At 46.4% G+C, this 24,466-nt stretch overlaps 2 protein-coding genes across 12 annotated transcripts in view; both read right to left on the bottom strand.

Moving 5' to 3' along the window:
* The window catches only part of PDE8B (phosphodiesterase 8B), a 265,975-nt gene extending 258,612 nt beyond the window's left edge, over positions 1–7,363 (bottom strand). For both annotated transcript variants that reach the window (XM_059418112.1, XM_059418113.1), the window contains exon 1: positions 6,617–7,363. In XM_059418112.1, coding sequence (XP_059274095.1) covers positions 6,617–6,652 — 36 coding nt within the window. In that variant the 5' untranslated portion in view covers positions 6,653–7,363. The remainder of the gene's footprint in view (positions 1–6,616) is intronic.
* A 12,951-nt stretch (positions 7,364–20,314) lies between these two features.
* The window catches only part of AGGF1 (angiogenic factor with G-patch and FHA domains 1), a 124,415-nt gene continuing 120,263 nt past the window's right edge, over positions 20,315–24,466 (bottom strand). For 5 of the 10 annotated variants that reach the window (XR_009407515.1, XR_009407518.1, XR_009407516.1 and 2 more), the window contains one exon: positions 20,323–21,479. The gene's annotated coding sequence lies outside the window, so the exon portion shown is untranslated. Of the gene's footprint in view, positions 21,480–22,301; positions 22,426–24,466 lie in introns of all 10 variants that reach the window. The other 5 variants (XR_009407520.1, XR_009407521.1, XR_009407517.1 and 2 more) reach the window with 4 other exon arrangements.

Genomic DNA, 24,466 nt, shown 5'->3' with positions numbered 1-24,466 from the left:
CGGGGGGGGGGGGGGGGGGGGGGGGGGCGCACCGGGGGAGGGGGGGCGGGGGCCGACCCCCCCCCCCCCCCCCCCCCCCCGCCGGCCCAGAAAAGCCACTGCCCTGGTTTCCCAGGGGCTTGTCTATTGTTCCAGGACTGCAGGCCCAGGGCCTCGCGACAGCTCCAAGCTCTCCTGCTCCTGGGACAGGCGCAGGAATCTAGAGTTTCCCAGTAATCCAGGCAGATCATCCAGCCCAGCTGTAGGGCAATCCGCACTTAGCCTAACTCCTTATGTTTCCAAGCGGAAGATGCCGTCAGACGGAAAGCCAGCAACAGTCCTTCCCCGCCCGTTAGCGGGAAAAGGTTCAGGCCTAGCTCTCAGGCCCCACCGACTGAAAACACACCCTGATTCTGGGAGCGTTAGAGTGGGACAGGGAACATCTCAGAAAACCTGAAGTGCTGCTTTTACGTCCTGCTTTAACTGCCAGCCCTAGCTGCCTCAACTGAAATGGGGAGGATAATTTAAAGGGCTACTTAAAGGAAGGGTCTCTTGTGCTCCTTTTGGGCTCACAGATCTCGCTGTGAACCTATGACCTAAATATGTGTGTGCTACTGGGAGTTTTCAAGTGGTCACGTGATGACTTTCCTCTGAAGGTACACCTGCCTCCCAGGCTACTGGGAAGCCCTGGGAGCTCAAGCTGCAGTCCCTCTGGGTGGTCCGTGCCCCTGGGGAGCAGTCTGGGACACAGCACATTGTGCCTGGACAGCTCCAAGAGCTTCTGAAGCTGCAGATAATCAAGGTCATCACTCTGATCCCCTGGTATATGCCAACCGCTCTACATATATTATCTCATTTCATTGGCACCCTAACATTTAAGTGCTGTTCTTCCCACTTTACCGATGAGGAAACATTGCTGGAAAGGGGCAGGGCAGGGATTAGAGCTCAGGCGCCTGCTTCAGGATTCATGTAACCACCACGCTCATCACCTCTCCTACAGTCTCTGTCTCATGTTTAAGGAAATGTTACTTGATGCAGGTAGTAACACTGGGACACTTTAAAACCATATCCAGGGAATTCAGAAAAATAACACTTTTTGTTAGTCAGTAGCTGAGGATGAGATGTGAAGAGAGAGATGGCTCTGTGATGTGGCTTCAGAAACACCCCAGCCTCCTCAAATAAAAACTGGGAAACTACACCTCAGGACGGGCCACATAATGACAGCGACAATGGATTTGGGGCTGAATTGCAGCCCCTCCCCCAAATTCATATGTTGAATTCTTAACTCTCCTCCCCCAGCTCAGAATGTAACTATATCTGAATAGGGCCTTAAAGAGGTCAATAACATTCAACTAAGTCATGAGGGTGGATTCCAACCCAGGACTGTTGCCTTTATAAAAGAGTATGTGTATGGGGGGTGCACCTGGGCAGCTCAACCAGTTAAGCAGTAGACTATTACGGTTCAGGTCAGGATCTCAGGTCCAGTGGATCAAGCCCTGGGTAGAGCTCTACACTCAGCGGGAGTCTGCTTGAGATTCTCTCCTTCCTTCTTCCTCTGCCCTTTCCCTGCATCTACTCTCCTGCATAGGCTCACTCTCTCTCCCCCCTCCCTCAAATAAATATTTTTTTAAAATTTGTTTTAGGGGCGCCTAGGTGGCTCAGTGGGTTAAGGCCTCTGCCTTCAGCTCAGATCATGATCCCAGGGTCCTGGGTTCGAGCCCTACATCGGGCTCTCTGCTCAGCGGGGAGCCTGCTTCCCCTTCTCTCTCTCTGCCTGTCTCCCTGCCTACTTGTGATCTCTGTCAAATAAAGAAATAAAATCTTTTAAAAAAAATTTGTTTTAAAGAGATTATAACACAGACATACAGAGAGAAGATCGCATGAAGATGCAGGGGAAAGATGGTGAAAGGGGAGCAGTATGTGCTACCCCAAAATATGCCTCTTTAGCATAAGGATTATTCTGAACTGATTATTTTTTAAGGAATTGCAGACACAAAAGAAGCTCTGAAAACAGGGTAGCAGCTTACCTTTTGTAAGAGAAATTTACATTCGAAAGGGATCTTGTACCAGGAAGGGAGCTATTACCAGAGATAACTCCCCTGAAAGACTTATCTGCAGGGCAGGGCAACCTTGGTTTACCAAACATTCACTTTTCTCACCTTCCTTTGAATTGCCTTTTTCCCCTGGAAACCTCAGACCCCTTTCCCTTAGATCAAGATGATCATGATGGCCCTGATCATGTGGCCGCCTTTTGACAGGTCTCATTATCTTTGTGGGACTCCAGAAAGTGCCAAGTAATTATGTGTATGTTATTAAAATTTGTTTTTCTGCTGTAGATCTGTTTTTTTGTTTTGTTTTGTTTTGTTTTTGCTTTTGCTTTTTATTTCAGGGGGCAGGGTATCTGCCAAGAACCTAGAAGGATAGAGGGAAAATTATGTTTCCTCCTCTACGGTGGCCATGTACCAGCCAAGGAGAGAGACCCTCACAAGAAATCAACCCCACTGACATCTTGATCTAGGACTTCTGGCCTCCAGAACTATAAGATAAATTTCTCTTGTTTACGACACCCAGCCTGTGGTACTTTGTCATAAAAGCTCTAGCAGACTAATACACAATGCTATGTATTTACCACACCATTTCCTCTTTCTGGATGAGGGAAAACAACATTTTCTACCCTCCCTGCATTGGGGTGAGGTCCTTGTGACTAGTTGTGTGTGACCAAAGGATCATAAATAAAAGAAATACACTTCCTTCCTCAGCTGAGGCACTTAAAGGCAGGTGTTATTTGCCCATGGTCCTTCTCTCCTCCGCCACTGCCATGGGACCAGGGAGACAGTATGCTCTAGAAAATGGAGTTACAAGATGGCAGAGCTCCCGTCAGCCTGGCTCCCTCAGTGACTGTGTGGGGCAGGGCACTCTGTTAACCTGCTTTGGACTTTAATATGAGAAATAAACTTTTTTTTTTTTTAAGCCACTGAGGTTTCAGGGGTTATTTGTGACTGCAGCATACTCTAGCCTCTCCTCACACACAAATCCACCTTTGAAAAGATGGACTACCAAAAACCTATTTCAGGACTTAACGTGCCATTGGGTGAAACCATATTAAATTTTCAGTTTTGCAGGTAAGATGCTCACATAGGAACAATTTCATTTGTTCACCCTCTGATTGTACATATTTGCAGAATTAGAACCAATAGGTTCGACCACCTCCAACTGACAGACAATACAGGTGAGACCCATTCAGATTCCCGGTTTCTGAAAAGCCCAGAAACATGTTAGTGGAGGAACTGGACTCCAAACCAAAAATTATATTTCTTTGTGTGACAACAAGTTAGCAGTATCTATTAAAGAGTGCACATCAGGGGGTGCCTGGGTGGCTCAGGGGGTTAAAGCCTCTGCCTTTGGCTCAGATCATGGTCTCAGGGTCCTGGGATTGGGCCCCTTCAGGCTCTCTGCTCAGCAGGAAGCCTGCTCCCCCCGCCCCCTGACCTCTGCCTGTCTCTCTGCCTACTTATGATCTCTGTCAGATAAATAAATAAACAAATAAAATCTTTAAAAATAAAAAAATAAAGAGTACATATCAAATGGTAACCATGCTCTTTCACTTAGCAACTTGACCCCTAGGATTAATTGACCAGAAAGAGCTGGACAGATGTGCAGAAATATAGAAATAAGAAGATAACACTATGCTAGCACTATATGTGATTGTGAAAATTCAGAAACAATAGAAGTGCCTACTTAAAGGGAATTGGTTAAATAAATTATGGTTCATCATCTGCACTCAAATCTATATAGTTGAAAAAAAGTTCAACTTTTTTGTCCACATGAAAAGACACCTATGTCATATTTACTGGAGCACAAGGATAAAAAGTAGAAAAAGAAAAGTAAATTAGCAATCATGAAAGATTTCTTAATCTCCATGCACTGATGTGTGTCAAGTACCTGACATCTGGTAAACACTTTTTGCCCTCCCAACCCTCTCCTGCATTTTGCTTTAATTGTCGTAAATAAACCTAAGTAAGTGATCCAACTCTACTACCTACCAGCTGTGTGATCTCAGGCCAGAAACTTTCACAGCTCTCACACCTATAAAACTGAAAGAAATAATAGCATTTCCTTCAGAAGGTGTTACAGGATTCATTAGACTATGTACATAAGGTGCTTAGAAAGATGCTTGGTACATAATAAGTGCTTAGTAGACAGTCACCATTATGGTGATGGTAATGATAATGATACTCATCTCTGGAACCCAGAGAAACAAGCTTTCTTGCAATTTATGTTGCATTTACTTCTGCTTTTTCTCTCTTAAAAGAAAAATTATCTAGGAAGAAAACATAATAAATCATTCCACTTATTTCTCTTCCTGAAATTAAATAAAAAGACAATGCTTTTTAAAACAGTGCTTATCCCATTAAACTCAGCTATGTTAGGTATTCTAATGTTTAACGTGGCTTCTAAAGACAATTTCCCTATTTCATTACCAAACTGATACACTTCTTCTCTGGGGAGTTAACAATAATGGAGTCATTCCCAGGTAAACAGAGTGTTTATCAGGGATAATCTAAAGTAGCCCCACTAGATGTATAGCACACTTGCCCTCTTCTGCCAAGGGATTAGCCTGGGGCTTCTCCTCTACTAATTTCTGTGACACTGTACTTATGGCAAGGATCTTTCAAAACCACAGAAGGAACCTTTTATGTGACCACACTCTAACTTAAACAGGACTTTCTATTTGAGGTCCAACCCGGTGCATTTGAAGTATTAATTCAACCAACCAGGGTTACTTCCCAGACTGTAAACCTGAAAGGTTTGTGTGGCTCTAGAAACAGACTGGAATTAAAATTCAATGTACCCACCGTTCTGATCCAGTATCTCTTCAGTCCATGGATGCTCTGTGGAACCAAGTATAATGCAGAATGCAAGGAACTAGTGAGCATTTGTAGGCTATCTAAGCTTGGCAAATTGCTGCTACAGTGGCCCCAAGAATTAAAGGTTTTTTTGGAGTCTTTTGTAGCAGCTGAGTCCCTGGCTTTGTGTGGCTTGCCCAAAAGTTTCACAGCTGGGCAGTGAAACAGCTAGGGCTGGAGCCCAAGGACTGGCTTCCCAGGGAATGCGCTTTCCACTGCTGCTGGATTATCATTCTTCCGTTTTTGCTTCTTGGACAACCAAGCAAAGTTAAAATAGCTCGTTCAAGGTCAGAGGGGCAGTCAAGCACGGCTGGCAATGCCAACCGGCAGATTATAAAATCCTAAAGGCAGATTATAAAATCCTAAAGGGAAGGTCCTCCTACCTCACCTATCCCCACCAACGCGGTGTAAATGTTTTTGTTGATTGTCTCCCAACACAGTTTAGAGGAAGTTTCTCTTCTAGGTCAGTCCTAGGTGTGTAAACACGTGTGACACACGTGTCTGTTACCAGCCGAGTAGGCACACACGCCCCGCCCCACCCCCACCCCCACGCCCCGACCTGGCGGCTGGCAAAAGTTGCCATTGCACCGCGATGGTCGTGCACCCCTAGCGACTCGCCGCTCGCCCACTGTAACGATTCAGCGGCCTTTCTTCCTGGGGTTGGCAACTTGGAGACTGCAAACTGGCGTCAAATTGAGCCGGAAGCAGAATGCACGACCAGGGCTAGTCTTGAGGGTACAGAGGACCCTGTTGCACATTTAAGACCGCTAGCCAAGCCTCGTCTTCGGCCACAGTCCGGGGACCCGCGACTCCTTGATCCTGTAACTAAATGCACTCAGGTGACGCTCAGACGCCCAGCAGAAGGCCCACAAGTTCAAAGCGGCAGCTGGCGGGTGGAAGCTCCCTCCTTGGACGAAACGCCCCTCCCTGAACTGCAGACTGCTCTCACCGGCACCTGCCTATACCTCCACGGTGTGCGAGCCTTCTTGGCACCCGCGCTGCATCTGCCCCACAGGAGGCGGGTGGTTTAAACCTCACGCTCTGTGTGCCCAGCGAGCGCCGGGCGGGAGCTGCGCGCACGGGTGAGAGCGGGTCCCCGGGACCGTGCAGGCCCGGGTGCCGAAGGGACCGCACGCAGGCTTCCGCCACCAGGACGCCCACCCTCGCTTCCACTGCCCCCCCCGCCCCGGCTGGGGCTGGCGGTGGTTCGCTTCCCGGGAAGGCGAGTGGCTGCTGCAGGAAAGCAGGGGCACCGCGGCCGCGCAGAGAGGCGTGGGAAGCTCGGGGTGCAACAGGAGGGGGTGGACCCGGCCCGTCGCGGCACTAGCTCGGGGTGACGCCAGGGAAAGCGCCGCGGCTGCTGCGCAGGGACACGCACTAGCGGCCGGTTGCTGCTGGTGGGCGACTGTTCGCGTTCGGAATTACCAGCCGGGCGGTTACACCAGGCACTCGAAGTGCTCCCCTCCTGGGAAGGGAGAAGGGAGTAGGGCACCAGGACACGCAGAGACCAAGGAGGGTGGGAGGAGAAGAAACACCCCTCCTCACCGCGCCGGTGTCCGAGAGGGGCTGTGGGGGAAAGCTCTGGCCTGGTGCCTGCGCACCCAGCCCGCCCAGCCCGCTTGCCGCCGAGCCCGGGTGCCCGGGGCTTTGGAGAAGGGGGAGGAGGCGGCCTCGGACGGCTGCCAGGCGCGGTGCCCGCGGGACGTACGGACCCTGCGCGAGGGGCTCACCTGGCGGGCATTCGGCCGGCAGCGCGTCTGCTCCATGCCGTGGCGGGCACGCGGCTGCAGCACCCCGCACCCCGCGCCTTGCGCCCACGGGAAGGGTCTGGTCGTTCCGAGGGACTCTGGCCCCGAGCCGGAGCCTCTTAGAGCCTTCACTCCCCAGGCACGTCCCGAGGCCAGCGGGTGCCTGGGTCCTAGCGCCCCTCCCGAGGTGTGGTGCCCCGACTCTGAGTCCGCTTAACGCACCGCACCCCTAACTACTTCGCTCCCCGCAGGGCCTCTCCCCCTCCCTCGAGGGAAGTCGGGTCTCGCTAGAGCTGCCCAACCTGGTGCTGGTTGAGACTCGGGGATTGGGCACCCAGCTTTCTCCTCATCTTGCCCACCCTTCTCCACTTTCTTCTTGTGTCTCCACCTCCAAGTAAACAGTGAAGCATCAGATTTATCTCATTCCTCAATTAAAATTCATATATGTTATTTTAAAGAGACTCTAAAGTCAGAGACATTAGTCATTATTAATACATACAGTATAGCATATAAAAGACCATTCGTCCTCAAAGTGAAGGAGAACTTTTTTATTTATATGACTATGAAACCATGCCCTATTATTTATGTGTTGTGTGTGGTGGAGGGTAGGTAGGATTATCCCTCAGTCTTAATTAGTGCAGATAATCTACCAACTGTGAGTCAAGTTTGGATCAAGCCAAAGGTGCTGCCATCCTTCCTGCTCCTCCTCCCCCCCTCCCCCACTTGAAGAGCTGGAATCAAAGGTCTGGGCAGATTCTATTATGAAGCTTGCAGACATTTTTTAAAAGTAATAAATTGTTCCTACTTAAATCCCTCAGCTGTAAATAAGCCTGGCTTCTTATTTGTGATTATTATCACACCTGCCCCATACCTGGTTCCTGGGTGGAGGGATTTCTAACAAAGACCTAGAGAGCATTTGCAAAGACTTTTCCTTTCTCAGCTGCCCACAGGGCTGAGTCAGTCCAGTTAAAACCAAGATCAACAACAGCAATATTTTCCTGCTGACTTTCTTATCCAGAGAGGCTGATGAGATTTCTAATGACAGAAAAGGAAAACAAGTAGCATGAAACTAGTCCACAGGACATGGAGAGAGACAAAGAGAAACATTATTATTTGGGTGTTAGCCATAATCTATAAAGGCCAATAGAAAGGTATGACAACAATATGAATATAGTCTTTATAGTCTTTTTCTAAGGAGCCCAAAGTTTTCTCTCAAAAGCATTCCTCTCTGTGTGCACAGACTCTAATATGGTCACCGATTATCCCCATCTCCTGGTGTTCATGCATTTATGGAACCCTATGACTTGCTTCCTACCTGGAGCAAATGGTGACAGGATGTCACTTCAAAGATATTTTTTTTTTTTTAGATTTTATGTATTTATTTGACAGAAGGAGAGAGAGATCACAAGTAGGCAGAGAGGCAGTCAGAGAGAGAAAGGAGAAAGCAGGCTCCCTGCTGAGCAGAGAGGCTAATGTGGGGTTTGATCCCAGGACCCTGAGATCACTACCTGAGCCAAAGGCAGAGGCCCAATACACTGAGCCACCCAGGCACCCCCTGGATGTCACTTCAATGATTAGGTTACATAGCCTTGGTAGGAGAGTCTCTCTTGCTGGCTTTGATAAGCAAAGAACCTCAATAAAGAGGTCCATGTGGCAAGAAACTGAGGGTGCCTCTGGCTAAGAGCCTGTAAGAAACTGAGGCCCTTAGTCCCATAGATGAAAAGGACCTAAGTTTTGCGGGCAACCAGGAGAACTTGAAAGAGAACTCTTCCCGAGTCAGACCTGAGATGAGACTATAGTCCCAGCTGATACAGAAGACCCAGTGAAGCCATGCTCAGACTTCAGTCTCACAGAAACTGAGGTAATGTGTGCTGTTTTAAGCCACTTAATCGGTGGTAACATGTTATGCACAATAGCAAAACTAATACACTTCCTCCTTCCGCAGATGAAAAAGTGAGGGAAAAGGAGAGGCAAAAGGTAGAAGGGCTAACTAAGGTCATTTAAATTGGCAGCAAAATCCCCCATTATGTCATAATCGTAGCCTCTCCAGGCCCCATACGGACAAGGAAAAGCAAAACAGCAAAGACATCAGGAGGTGAAAGAGCAATTTCAGCCTGAGATTTGGAGGTAGTGGAGCAGCAGAAGAACTTGAAGAACCCAGCAGGTAAAAAGGCAGGTAAAAAGATGCCTTGAAAAACTCAGGGCCAATTGACCCCAGCAAAAAAAAAAACTAAAAAAACAAAAACAAAAAAAACCCCCAACATTTTCAGAAAGAAAAGCCAATAAATTAAAAGAAAAACAGGAAAGAGAAAACTAGTAATAGAGAGACAATGAGGAAAAACAAAGACACTAAATCCTCTGAATTTTCTTTCCAATTATCTAGAAAAGGAAAGCAAAAGCCATACTTTCTCCTGTGACTGCGGGGATTTTCCAGCAGAGCTGCTCAAGAAGTCCTCACAGACTATCTGCACACAGCACATGCCTGTGGCAGCCAGCGGGGTGTCTGCGGTTCCCAAGATATAGCATAAAATCAGATGGCATCTCGAAACTACTAGCCAGGGTTCGGAGGGCTAGCACCTATTTGCTAGACTATAAGTGTCTTTTGAGGCCTACAGTTTTTTTTGTTTTTTTGTTTTTGTTTTTGTGATTTTTTATTTTTTATAAACATATATTTTTATCCCCAGGGGTACAGGTCTGTGAATCACCAGGTTTACACACTTCACAGCACTCACCAAAGCACATACCCTCCCCAACAGTTTTAAAGTGTTCTGTTCCACCCTGGATGTAATACAGTTAAATTGAGCCCAACACTTAAACCCACTGGACATTTCCTGTCACGTACCATGAAGGGTACTATAGAGTGGGGTATGACTTTCAAAGGGAGGAAGGGGAGGAAGGGGAAGAGATGGAGGAAGGGAGGAAGAAAAGGAAAGAAGGTAAGAGAAGGAGAGGGAAAGGACAAGAGGCAGAAAGAGCAGGAAAGGGAACTGAAACAAAGGGAAGGAAAGAAGGAAGAAAGAAAAGAAAAGGTGGGGTGGGAGAAGAAGAAGAGAAACCTGAGACACAGAGTTTCCAGTCTAGCACAGTGGACCATTTAGGGTCCTTCGAGCATGGCACTGGTCATTCTTTGAAGACTGAAGATGTTAATGTCGCTGACAAGCTGGTGCTTGTGTGATTGCCACAGTGTGAAAGCCCAGTACAAACAGGTGCTACCAGTGTTTGGTAACTTCTGGAGAAATTAAGAAATTTAAAACATTTAAATTAAAGAAATTTAAAAAATTTAAAATGCTGCCACAGGCATGTGCTGTGTGCAGAGAGTCTGTGAGGACTTCTTGAGCAGCTCTGCTGGAAAATCCCCACAGTCACAGGAGAAAGTATGGCTTTTGCTTTTCTTTTCTAGAAATGTAATGAAGATATTAAGTCCATGTTTTACCTTCCACGATCATCAATGACCCTGGCAGCACATGTGTTAGACTCCTTCTATGATTCTTCCACTGGTTGGCATAGCATTATCCTGCTCCCCGCATCCCTCTCCTGAACCAAGGGAATACATAGACAGTCCATATCTGTCTTCCTGACAATGGACGAATAGACTCTGAGAGGCCACTTGGGGACGCCTGTGGTCTCCCTCACTCCATGAGTGGTTTCAGGATCCTAGCCACCCCAGGTTTTCCTAATCATATTGCAACCTCAGACAAAATCAACCAAAGCTACTCGGAGGAAACAAAACACACTTCCTACAGAATTCACGTCCAGACATCCTCTAACCTGGATCCCTGCCCTCAGGATGGCGCAAGACAAAGGAGAAAGGAAAAGCAACTTATCACCTAGATGGGCATTAGCCCTGTGGCCTGGAATTACACATTTGCAAAGAATAAATGTGAACTGGGAAGTTCAGTGTTATCAATAAAATATCTCAAAATTATTTATTAGTAGGAAGTCATAGGCATTAATGATGAGACACTCTTGCCTTCTTTTCTGAGGAGAGGCCCCCATGTCAGGTGGCTGTCACACATTCCTTTAAGCATGTCTGAGAGCTGAACCTCTCCCACTCTTCACTGATACTTATATCACCTTCAACACATCTATCTGTCTGTCTATCAAGATATTTTGAATAGGGGCAAATTTGTTTAATTTTATAGTTGACCCTAGAATAACACAGCTTTGAACGACAGGGTTCAACTTACACATAGATTTTTTTCAATAAGTACAGGACAGTATACTATAAGTGTATTTTCTCTTTCTTATTATTTTCTCAACAGTCTTTTTGATAGCTTACTTTATTGTAAGAATATAGTATATAATACATATAACCCACAAATTTTGTGTTAATGGACTGTTTGTGTTATCAGTAAGGCTTCTGGTCATTAGTAGCTAAAGTTTTAGGGAATGGAAAGTTTCAAGTGCATGTGTGAATATGTAGAGGAAGGGACACCCTCCCTCTTCAAGCATCAACTATATATTCATTCATCCACCCAAAGATCTTTTGGAGCAGCTACTGCATGTCAGGAATGATTTTAGGTGCTGAGGATAGACTGTAAATAACATGAATCCATACTGACATGATGCTTACATTCTAATGGAGGGAAGAGGGACAGTTAAGAACAAGAGGAGAGCAAAATATTATCTTATGATCTGAAAAACTGAAGGGTAGGCCACTTTAATTTGGGAGGTCAGAGCAGGCTGCTCTAGGAAGGGACATTTGAACTGACACATGGTGTAACTCATGGGGCTGGGAATGCAAACATCCCGGGGAGGACCCCAGAGAAGGGAATAGCACATGCAAAATCCTCCTGGCAGGAAAGAGCTTGGTAAATTCAAGAAAGAGAGAGGAGGCTAGTGTGGCCAGGTGCAACAGGAAGCCTTGAGGTGGTTTTAAGCAGAGAAGAAACACAGAATGACTTTTGGAAAAGTCACTCTGGCCACTGTATAAAGAATCCATCCTAGGGGATCAAGGGTGGATGCTGGTAGGACACTAGGAGGCTGCTGGAGTGAGCTACGTGACAGATGGGGATGACCAGGGAGAAAGCAGGGCAGACCTAGATGCATTCATTTTGATTGTCTGGCTGACAGGACTTGTGATGAAGTGCATGTGGGGGGTGGAGTGGACAAGAATAGTCCCTAGGTTTCTGGCCTGGGCAGTTGGGTGGATGGAGATGCCATTTACTGAGATAGGGAAGCGTGTGAGAAAAGCAGGAAAAGCACGGGTGGGGAAGCAGCAACCTGGCCTTGGCCTTGTTCAGTTCGAGTCTCTATTAGACTTCCAAGTGACCTTGTCAAGGAGGCAGATGGATCTTTGTGTTTCAAGCTCAGCAAAAAGGTCAGCGTTAGAGTCATAACTTTGGGAATCATCAGTTTAAAGCTGCCACCAGAAGCCATGGGTTGGATAAGGTCACCAAAGAAGGCCATGTAATCAGAAGGGAGAAGAGGGCAGAAACCCACACTGTGGGCCTGCCAACTGTTACAGGTCAAGCAGAAAAGCAGGTGCCAGCAAAGAGCCTCAGGAGCCATGGCCATATAACAGGATGAAAACCCACCAGAGAGAATGAAATTATTTAAATGAGTTGTCCACTGATGTGAAGAGCTAGAAAATGGAAAACTCCAGAATGATTTGACACAAGGAATAGACATAGAGATTGTACATTATAAAGATATATCTGTTGTAGAGGAATGCATGGGTTGAGAAGACAAAGAGGGATACAGAGATAGTAACAATCTAGAAGGAGCTGAGGAGATCCTGAAGAAGAGCATTGGCCTTAGAAATGGAGGGCAAGGGGAGAACAGGAAGGATACTTGGAGATGGAGTAGGGGTTTGTAATGAATGGGCTATGAGTGGGCAACTCCTGGGTATAGTAGTAAAGCAAACACTCTCGGTGAGTAGTTTGAGTCTGTTGGGTCTGAGGTGTCCATGGAACACCCAGGAAAGATGTCTAGTCAGTAAGAGGAAACAGGTCTGCAGTGGTGGGAAGTATTTGGATTGGAGCTAAAAATCCAGCCGTCATCAATACACAGATATGAGAGGAAGCATGAGCAGGAGAGTTAAGGATCCAGTCTCAAAGGGTTTCCAGAGGTGAACACTGAGAGAATTGGACAAAGGAGATACCTGTAGATGGACAGTAAGATAACCTGCCCTCAGACTAGAGGTTGATTCCAGCCTAACTTCTTCCAGGCAAGGACATCAAACAACACCTTAAATAGAGTTACTCCCTAACAGAAGTAGAGTTCTTACAGAAAATGAAAGTCAGCTCTGCATACACACACACACACACACACACACACACACTTATCCCAACCAAATTTTCCAGGCCTGGAAGTTCTTTCCTCCTTTAAAAAATGAGATGGAGGGACACCTGTGTGGCTCAGCGGTTTAAGCCTCTGCCTTCGGCTCAGGTATGGTCTCAGGGTCCTGGGATTGAGCCACACATCGGGCTCTCTGCTCAGCAGGAAGCCTACTTATCCCTCTTTCTCTGCCTGCCTCTCTGCCTACTTGTGATCTCTGTCAAATAAATAAATCTTTTTTTTTTTAAGAGATGGAGAGTTGTAGTCATTTTTAAAAAATACTTCTGTTTCCCAAATTTATCTAAGAATTAAATGCATTTCAATCAAATTCTTACAACTTTAGTGGGCTTTTAAAAATATAGATATAGGGGCACCTGGGTGGCTCAGTTGGTTAAGCAACTGCCTTCAGCTCAGGTCATGATCCTGGAGTCCTGGGATTGAGCCCCGCATCAGGCTCCCTGCTCAGCAGGGAGTCTGCTTCTCCCTCTGACCCTCTACCCTCTCATGCTCTCTCTCACTCTCATTCTCTCTCAAATAAATAAATAAAATCTTTTAAAAAATAAAAATTAAATTAAAAAATAAAGATGTAAAAATATAGATAAAGATAAATTAAAAAACCATTGCCCTTAGATTCTGACCAATGCTCTATTTCTGCCCCCCCCCACTTCACCTCTCCTCCTCCAACTTGTGTTTTCCTCCTATCGCTAGTCATCATACTCAAGTAAAGACAAGAAATATCCCAATTAGCAAAACCTCTGGGAATGAAGCAATTTCATAAGAGACTTGTCCATGTTTGGAAGCCAGCCATGTACCTTGTAAATCAGGTGATCAGTGTTCATATGGATCATACAGGTCCCTAACAATACTTTTGAGACTGTGACCCTACATCACAGTTGCTAGAGGCTAAAAACCAACCATGCAAGTACAAGTAAACAAACAAGCCTCCTCACCTATTTCCTACTTGTTTGCAAAGAGTTAATGGTAAATCGTATTGACACTCCCCCAAATTCTGAAGTCAGGGAGGTTTGTCTAGATGGCCCCTTGCTTCCCTTCTTTGCCTGTCCTCTCTTCTTCCCCAATCCAGATACCCACTTTGTGCCCACCTGACCTCCTGCTCTCTTCTCTAGTTTGAGGAAGAGCTGTACCCTCCACCTGTGCTCACAGATCAGCTTATGGCACTTGTGTGAATGTCTCCAAGTCAAAGTGTTACCTCAGGAATTTGCATTATGCATCATTTACTTTGTTACTTACGGGGAGGGGGGGGAGTTTGCTGGGGGTTGGGGGCATGGGTGGGGAGCGATGCCAGAGATGAAGTAAGCAGGTGGAAAACAGGGATGCTTCAGGTCTCAATGTGCCTAGGCTGAGCGCTCCAGCCTGTGTGTGTGTCTCCTGATTTCTCTCCAGTGCCCCGCACTCCCCGCAGCCTGCACTAGCACTATACTTTCCTAATGGTGGGTCTGTAGCTCCTACCAGACTAAGCTCCTTGAGGGCTCAGTCTGTATCTGTCTTATTTTTGGATTCCCAGGCACAAAATAAGCACTCAGTAAGTGTTCACTGAATGAACAGATGAACTGAAGTCGGGCTGTAGGAGTTAGAATGTTGTCCTTTTAAGTGACTGAAAAAGGATAGCAAGATTAAAAAAAAAAAAAAAAAAAAGACTGTTCTTTATCTTCCAAGACCATGAAATGGCCTTTGTTCCCTGGCTGGTATTAGAAGGTGTGACCTACGGGGTGGCTGGGTGGCTCAGTGGGTTAAGCCTCTGCCTTCAGCTCAGGTCATGATCCCAGAGTCCTGGGATCAAGCCCCACATCAGGCTTTCTGCTCAGCAGGGAGCCTGCTTCCTCCTCTCTCTGCCTGCCTCTCTGCCTGCTTGTGATCTCTGTCTGTCAAATAAATAAATAAAAATCTTAAAAAAAAAAAAAGTGGGGGGCGGGGGAGAAGGTGTGATCTAAAAGGTACTAGAGGCAGGAAAAACAAACATTGTCATCCCCTGCTTCTTCTTGGTCCAAGAATGTTAGCTCCTGACCCTAACTTTGAATTCCCCTGTCCTAAGACTCCCAGATGCACCTTTTATGTTGCTTGATGTTCTTGATGTTTCATCTATCACTTCATTCAAACAAACATATATTGGGGTATACTAAGCTCCAGGCACAGTGGTGGGCATTGAGGATTTGACAATGAACAAACCCAGCCTAGTCCCTGTGTTCACCAATCTTGCAATCTGGTTGAGTTGCTATTTAATGAACTGTCTGAGCCAAAGACTCCTTCACCATCCACCATTCATCTCTCCAGCCAACCAATTCCCTGTGTTTCTTATTTATAAACTTCTGAGAACAACAATGCAGTAAATGAAGGCTTACTGTAGTTTTGGAATCACGGAAATACTAGAGCTAAGAGGACTTTGCCAGACTTTGCCAGAATCTCTCTGTCTACTCCTCTAGATGGGCTCTACATCTTCCTTCCCTGACCCTGTGCCCTGGGAGGTGGACCAGTACAGAATACAGCAGTGGGCCCCCTGCCCTCTGACTTCCAGGCAGTTGGAATCAGCCACTATGGGGCATCAACTCAGGGTGAGAACATGGGCAGTAGCTTTGAGACCCCAGGGCAGCCCAGAGCTCTCTCCAAGTTCCAACATTGGCTGTGTTGCCTGTCCCAAGGGTGTTATCATCAGCCTACAGATGGTAACAGCTTCTGGACTCTCACTAGCTCATGGATACTGCACCATCCCTTGTGGGGTTCCTGACACCTGTCCAAAATGTGTAGGACAAGCCTTCATCTGTTTCCTGAAGGGACATAGAAAACCCTTCTCCTTCAACCTTTAGACATGGATTATAAGTGCCTAAAGAACAAGACGTACTTTGAATCCCTGGCCTTTAGGACAATTTGGAGCCACACTGTGATGATACTTCTACCCGCATTCACAGACTGATTTTTTAAAGCATATCCTAGGGGTTGGACGAAATTATGCCAAGATGAAGGCCAGGCCTGAGTTGTCAACTAAAACAAGTGTACAAGAAGCCAAGTGACAGATGCTTGCCCTTTCAGATGCCAAGAAGTCACAGCCAGGGGAATCAAGTTCAAACTTGGCCATGAGGCTGACATCTACCTATTCCAGTTCTTTCCCCCAAGTCATACCCCTGAACAGGCCGAAGTGCCATTTCTCAGTGATCTTCCACCCATTTTGTTCACAAACCTACCTCTGCCTGGAATCCCTCCCCAACCCTGCTTTCTGTATTTCCAATCCCTTTCCATCCTCTAAGGCCTAGTGCAAAGGGTTTCTCCATCAGTGTTCAAGCTTTCCATGATTATCCCAATGAGGAAATAGCTTGTTTTCCTCAAGATACTTGGAGCAGTTTGTTTGTACTCACTCATATTACCTACCACCACTTTTGCTAGAATTATTTATGTTCAGGTGTTTTTCTCACTCCTAAGCCCTGAAGAACCCTGAGGGCAGGACAGTATCTTATATGTCTTTGTTGCCTCTAAAGGACCTACTGCAGTGTTTCAAAATTGAACTTTCTAACTACATAGTTGTTGACTGACTAAATACATGAATGAATTAAGAACCAAAATTATTTTCACTTGGGACGGCAATAGAATTTCTTCTGCGTCTCTGAAGACCAAACTGTATTTCACTTTTTCATCCAAAAATAGCAAATTCGTAAAAGCAAATCACACTATATTTGAGGAGAAATATTTTCAGATTGTTTCCATATGTGTTTCTATATATACCAGTTTATGCAATATTTTAAATCAAATTCAACACCATGTGGCCATGTATCTTCTAGACGCTCATAACGATGATTTAGGTCAGAGCTTAAAACAATAACAATAAATTTCTTAAAGGGGGTCTGTTCATTTATCCCTCAGTTCTGCTCATTCTCTAGATGTTTCCTTTCTAGGCCTGGCTCCAATGTCACTTTCTGTCTGTGACCGTCTCTGACTTCCCTGGGCAAAACTGCTCTGCCCGATTTTCTTTGCCCTTTGTACAGATCTTTGTCGTGGCTTTCATCCCACGGCTCTGTGTTGCTTATGATCCCATCTCCCAGTGAGAGCAGGGACCTTGCCTTGTGCACCCACTTCTGTCTTCCCAACACCTAGAATAGCACCTGGCACAGAGTAAGCTCTGAGTAAATGAGGTCTAAATTGAGTTGGCGTAATGTCAACTGTGAACTTTGGCACCCAAAAACCCAGCCCGTGCTTTCTTCAGTTTAAAATCCATGACATTAATAAATTGCAGGAGATGTAAGAGAATGAAAACACACACACACACACACACACACACACCCCTGCTCTTTGGAAGCAGTATCCAGATTTCTTATTTATACCCAACTATTTAACCTTATCCCCCATTTAGAAAGCATGGAGCACTTGCACATTAACTCCTTCTGTTTGCAGCTCTAGGTTAGCACCTCAGCACCCATTCAGGATCAGGTCCCCTTCTAGCTAAATGATAGGCGGGGCCATGTTTCAAGTGAGGGAAAGCAGGAGGAAGGACATCTAGAACAGACTGAGCATTTAGTCTGTGCTCAGCCCTTTGCCTACCTTACCACTTTGAATCTTCATAGTATCTCAGGGTCAGCCTTATTCTATTAGCCCCACGTTCTAATAGACATCTCTCGGGGTCAGTGGAACTATTCATCTTAGACATGCTATCACTAGAGTGTCTCCAGTGGAGTGAGTATTAGGATGGGAATAAGGGTCAGGTTTACCTCTAACATCACCTCATCACCACTGGTTCACTAATTCACTACCTTGCAGACACACTGACCTTTCTGTTACCTGAAACCCCCCAGGTCTTTTCCAGATTGGGGTGTTTGCACATGGTCTGTTATACTGGTTCCTCCCTCCCCACCCCAACTCTCTTTACCTGGCTAGTTCCTACCAATCCTACAGCCTAGTGGTTCTCAAGACTGTGGTCTCCAAACCAGTGATCTCAGCATTTATTAGTTTGGACCCACCTCAGACCTACTGAATCATAAACTCTGGTGGGGTGGGGGGTACCCAGAAATCTGTTGCGGTGTTTTGTTTTGTTTTGATTAAACAAACTCCAGGTGATTCTGAGGCACATAAAGTTTGAGAAGCACTGTTCCAGGCTTTATCTGTCAATTCATCAGAGAGGAATTTCTTGACCCCAGTTCCCCAATCTGTATCACACCCCCATTGGTACTCTCCCATAGTATTTATTCATTTATCACAAACTGCAAATTATGCAACTATTGGCATGTTTGTTTTTAAATCTATCTTCCTCAGGTGCCTGGGTGGCTCAGTCAGGTAAGTGACCAACTCTTGGTTTGGGCTCATGTCATAGTCTCAGGGTCTTGAGATCGAGCCCCTTGTTGGGTTCTGTGCTCTGCAAGGCAACCACTTGAGAGTCTCTCCCTTTCCCTTTGGCCTTCACAAACCACCCCCCTGCCTCTAAAATAATAAATAAATCTTTTTTTTTTTTTTAAATCTACCTTCCTCACCAGACTCTGAGTTCTGTGAAGGCAAGGACCATGTATACCCAAAGCTTTATACCATGCCTGACACAGAGTAGGTACTCAGTGCCTACTCGTCTGTTTTTCCTAGCCAACCTAGTACGTGACCACGGTGTATTTCTTGAGTTCACTGTGAACTTTTGCCTCCAGTCATAAAAGGCATAACATGACAGACAGCCAAGTCTCATTTACTCACCATCAAAGTAAAGACCACTTACGACACCCGGTGTCTCAGACTTCCTTCACTGTCCATTGCTAAGAAACCACATGTATAAATGGGGTGGGAGGGACAGGGATTTAGACAATTAATTAATTATCAGTAACCTGGGTAAATAACTTAGTGAAGGAGGAGAGCAGAATCTCAGCTATGTTATTTTTCAGATTCTCAGTGGATTCTGACCACTCTTGCTTTTTACTCAGAATTACTCCGCAGCCTAGAAAGAAGCCTCAGTCCCTGTTAACCCAAGGACTCATTCTTTTCTTCCAGGCCTAACATGTATAATATGGAACCAAGATTCACTTTCCACCTAGGCTTGGTTAGACAGGTATTTGGATTTTAATTTCCTCAGAAAAAAATTTTTAATATACATATTTTTCTCCCAGTGGCCAAAGGGGACAGCCCTGTAAAATCCCTCCTGACAAGAGTGTCACTCAATGCTTTTCTTAAGTGAGTCTTCACCTTATACAGGAACACCCAGAGGACTGTGGGAAGCTGGCAGCTGGGGGTCAGGAAAAGCAGCTATAATCTTGTCCCAGGTAAAGTGTCCTAGGGACCCTACAGCACACTTCAATGTTCCCTACCTGAACCCCAAGACAAAATCAGATTCACTTGAACCTTCAAGGCAGGCTTAAGCCAGAGACAATCCAAACAGAGGCAGCCCCACCTGGCCCAGCTCTACCTTGGCCAGCATGGCAAGGATCAGGACGGCATGCTTCTGTGTTTCTCAGCGCTCCTCTTCTAACACTTGTTCACGAAGACAATTCTTCTCTCCACACTGTGTTGCCAATCTTAATCAGCACGATCATATCTGTTCAGTCAACATACAGATTCTCAACCTTTGCATCTGTCATGAAGCAAACTCAGAGAAGTGGAACCACCTGGCTGGGCTAAGACTTAAAAGAAGCCTTCTGTGGGGTTCTCTGATCTCCAGTCCAAGGAGGGAGTCCCTACTCTGTGTTCAATGTGGTAGACATGCTTTGTTTTCCTCATGTCATTTATCCCCCACATTAACTCTATGTGACAGGCTCAGTATCTCCTTTACAGATGTGGGAACTGAGGTCTAGAAAACTTAAATACCCTTCCAAGATCACACAACTAATAAGGAAGCATTTGCACCCTGGCAACACCTTTGATGCCCTTGTCCCAAAAACCCTTCCAGTGAGCCTTGGGAAAGGGACTTCTAAGTGACACCTGTACCCCAGTATAAAACCTAGAGCATGTCCAATTATACCCTGAGCCTGTGGAGTCCACTTAGTGTGAACGTACCACCAAACGTGTATTTCCTGCAGCCTTGTGTTACTGCTGTACTTTTCTGGCTGATGAAAATGGCCCATGTCTCATTCACACCCTCTTTGCCCTTGGACCTCACCTCCACCCCCAGCACTTGATGTAATCACCTATGGGAAGCGGAAGCACGTGAGACGGGCTGAGAAAGCAGATACAGGCTTTTAGCATTGGTCTAAGGTGGGCTGTTGCAAACGGAACCGTGAAGGCCTGGCCCCAGCTGGGGCACATGAAGATAGCCCCCTCCTCCCCATGCAGCTGTCACATCCATAGGCCAGTTAGGGGTGAGAGCAGCTTGGAAGGTGTTCTCTGTTTTCCCACATTGTATCTCTATAGCTTACTCTGTGCCAGCTTTACCCGAACTGACTGAGAAAACTGACAGGAGTTAGAAAGCAAAACGAATTCCATGCATAGGAACTGCAGTGGAGTCAATAAAACACAGATCTGATTTTGTTGGTGCTATGGGAAACTCTTGTTGCAAAAACAAAACAAATAAGACATCCAAAGTTGAAGGTAGTACAGTCCCACTAACACCTATTTCTAAATATCTTGGGAGATTTCAGGAGACGGGAGCTGGTGCAGGGTCACCTCTCAGGGCGTGGCTGTCCTCACGCTTCTCAGTTTTCAAATCCTTGGACTCTGTTGGTTTAGGAACTCAGAAGGCCTGAGGCCGCTCTTATCACACCTTGGCATCAGAATCCTGAATAGCAAACATCTTCTGAACTGAGTACAAGGAAGTTGAGATTACTCTGGGGTCAGAGGCTGATAAACAGGGTTTAAAAGCTGGTGGTAGGAGGCCCTCCTGAAAGCGACAGGTTTGCTGGTCCCCTGGGTGGAGCTTTCATTTCAGGACAGGCAGAGGGCCCCCTGTTAGAGACACTGTGTCTGCATTTGAGGCCCTGGCAGGTCATGGAGTGAGGCCATTTGGAAGGGCTGAGGCCCCTAGTCTGCCCCAGAGCAAGGAAGCAGAGTAAAGCTTGTTCTGTCCACTCGCTGGACACACACCCATTCTCTCCTCTGGCCTAGGCACACCCCCAGAGGCTGCTCTCTGTGTGGAGACATTACTGGCTTTTGCCATAGCATTCTGTACTGGCTTCTACCATTCCTTCCAGATCCATCTCTGCTCCTAAATCTGCCCTGCGTGAGGACTGGGACCCACCAGGACCCGAGAAGTGGGATGGTTGCTGCACAGGCGGTTCTGGGTCAGACAGTTAGGACCATGCTCCTGGGGCCAGAGCCTAGTTTCATGCCCAGACAGCAGCCAGGCTCGGAGCCAAGCCTGCCTCATGGCCCCACAGCTCCCTGGCCTCCCGCCAATCACCCATGCCAGGAAGGAACAGCCTGTCACCAGAGGGAAGTGGGCCACTGGGCACCCTGCGCTCTGACTTCTCCGGCAGCTCTGCCCAGTAGGAGTATGATGCCTTTTGCCCAATTTGATGGTCGGTACAGAGGTTCAAGGGAGGGGCAGGTGGGTGGTAAGATACAAATAGACACCCGAATTCTGCAGGATCCCAGGCTTCGAATTTGAAATGTTGTTTTCCAGGCTCAGTCAGTCACAGAACCATTTGTCATCACTCGGGTCCTAACAGAGGAAAAAATACAATGGAAAATTAGATCCTGTGTCACAATGTCATGGGTATAAATAAAATGAAAGGCAAGCTTGACGTCAGTAATGAGGATTCTCACATTCCACTTCACTTCCTCATCGTCAAATATGCAGCTCAATTTACCCCCTTGGGTGGTGGAAACCAGTCAGTGTAAACAGGTGGGGGCTCTGACGTTGTGGGGACTGGGTTGCTTTCTCCCTCAAAATCCCCCAGGAGCCCTGGGCAAACAATCCCAAGGGTGGGCCTCACTCCCTGCACTGTGTGTCCCTTGGGTATGCAGTGACATTCTTAGCAGATGTCACAAATCCTTCCTCTCAACCCCTCTGCTTCCACAGTCCATATTCTTGCACTCAAACTTTCCTTCTTGGGGGCAGTCAGCTTGTCCCTTCTCCACACTTCCTGAGATTAGCTGAAGGGACGTTTCTCTACCTGGAGAAGAGAAAGGAGAAGCGAGAAAGAGAGAGCTGAGGGCTTCTTTGCACAGGGACAGGGCGGCCCAGATGTGGCTTCAGCCTGCAGAATATGGACTCATACTGATTCATATTTTGAACACACTCTGGAATATCATGCTCGAAAGGAACCCCATGGTAAATAATTTTGAAGCTCAAAATTACTCCCCCCACCACCAAGTTCCATCTTCACACATCTAGCTATACCTCTCTTAGGTTTTTCTCAGAGCGTTAAGCATCCCTGTACCCCAAAGGCATGGCCTGGTACACAATCTAACACACCTTTATCATCACAAGTCACCAGACTTCAAAGCATGCTGAAGAATGCTGACAAGCTGTGCCACTTACGAGAAAACCAGCAGCTGTTCACACAAGACAGGGACTGGTGTCTGCCATTATCTGGTTTTACGTCCCCTCAAGAGCTATCTTGCTGGACTTGGGATAGGTGTGGAGTCTCTTCCTAATTGACATACTGCAAGGCAAACCCTTAGATGTTAACTCATTGTACTGAAATCATTACCTTCAACAAGCATTTGTGGACTCTGCTCTGGGGGGAGGCAGGACATTCTGGAGCTGGGCAGGGTGCTGTGTGAGTATGACCCAACTCCGGATATCCCTGCTCTGATCTGTGAAGGATGGGACCAACAGTGGCACGGTATAGGGTCTCTGGTTCCTAGAAGATCCATTTAAAACATAGTTCTGGGGGCACCTGGGTGGCTCAGTGGGTTAAGCCTCTGTCTTCAGCTCAGGTCATGATCTCAGGGTCCTGGGATTGAGCCCTGCACAGGCTCTCTGCTCAGCAGGGAGCCTGCTTCCTCCTCTCTCTCTGCCTGCCTCTCTGCCTACTTGTGATCTCTGTCTGTCAAATAAATAAATAAAGTCTTTAAAACAAAAACAAAAGCAAAAACAAAACATAGTTCTGGCGCTTCCTGACTATGCAACTGGGTGAGATAAGGGGTGGAAGGGGCTGCACACAGTGCCGGGGTCTTCCTGATGAGTACTCAGCAGCACCCGCTCCCTTCTCCCAAATTCCCCACTTGCCAGCATTACAACTGCTGCCCAGAAAGAAAATATGAAACAAGAAAGAAAATGCCCATTGCATATATGCACAAGGTAATTTTCATTTCCTCACTCTAGCCTGCACACATGAAGATGTGCACAAGTGTGCAAACACACACACACACACTTTAACCTGGCTTTTGATAGGTGTGATTATTCCAAGCCACAGATTACAATGATATTTTTAGAACTAGATTCTCTGCTGCCACTCAAGAAGTAGATTGGATTGATAATGGACTGAAATGGCATTTGATCATTTTCCTCTCCAGGTGCCCCAGCAGGGCAGAATTTGGTAGCACCTAGGCCTCAGGCACTTCTCATTTTGTTTGTCATTATAGCTGCTGAGGACAGCTCTGTGGCCTAAATTTTGGGAGACCTATTTTATAAGATGTGTTTCTGAGACCACAGAAGGTTTTTTTTCCCTTCGCCATAAGAATCTCGTAAAGAAATGTTCTTCAAGATTTGTGCCAGTACTGGCCCAGGACAGAACTGTGAAGGGCATTATCCTTCCTGCTTTCTCTCACCAACTTAAGCATCCAGTGTTCAAATACCATACCTGGCTTCTAGAACCTTCTATGATAGTCTCTGTCCACTTTGACACTACCCAAGCATTCTTCTTTCTTCCATTCAAAACTTATCCTTCTTATAAGCCTTCCTTCCCAGACCTGCTACCTGCTAGCTAGATATAGGTTAACCATAAGGTGGGTGAAAATTCTGTGCCAGCAGGTAATGGTTTTGGAGTTTTTTTGTTTTATTTTTTGTTATTGTGATGTTAAAGGAGCCCAGTTGTTTGTCTCACACCCATTTTCTTTTCTTTTTTTAAATATTTTTTAATTTATTCATTTGACAGAGAGAGAGATCACAGGTAGGCAGGGAGGCAGGCAGAGAGAGAGGAAGAAGCAGGCCCTCCGAGGAGCAGAGAGCCTGATGCGGGGCTCGATCCCAGGACCCTGGGATCATGACCTGAGCAGAAGGCAGAGGCTTTAACCCACTGAGCCACCCAGGCGCCCATCTCACACCCATTTTCATTCAGGGTCTTCTCCTGCCAGGGTATGAGGTAAAGCAGGAGGCAGGAGCCTTGTATTCTCCTTGGAGTCTGTATATTCCTCTAACATACTGAGCATTTTGTTCTTCTTCTTCATACCTAATGTCCAAAACCAGCTTGTACTGGACTCATAAGAGCTGAGTGTCAAAATTTCAGGAATTTTACCAGATGGTTGTTAAAAAACACTGCCATCATTAAAAATTAAATTATATAGGATATACTTAAATAAATTTTATTAAAAATAAAGGTAATAAATACTTAAACCTCATCACTTCCTAATTTTTTTTTAAAGATTTTATTTATTTATTTGACAGAGAGAGATCACAAGCAGGCAGAGAGGCAGGCAGAGAGAGAGGAGGAAGCAGGCTCCCCGCTGAGCAGAGAGCCCGATGCGGGGCTCGATCCCAGG

Source organism: Mustela nigripes, chromosome 12 (assembly GCF_022355385.1).
Source record: "Mustela nigripes isolate SB6536 chromosome 12, MUSNIG.SB6536, whole genome shotgun sequence".
Lineage (NCBI taxonomy): Eukaryota > Metazoa > Chordata > Mammalia > Carnivora > Mustelidae > Mustela > Mustela nigripes.
This window is presented reverse-complemented; position numbering and strand designations above follow the sequence as displayed.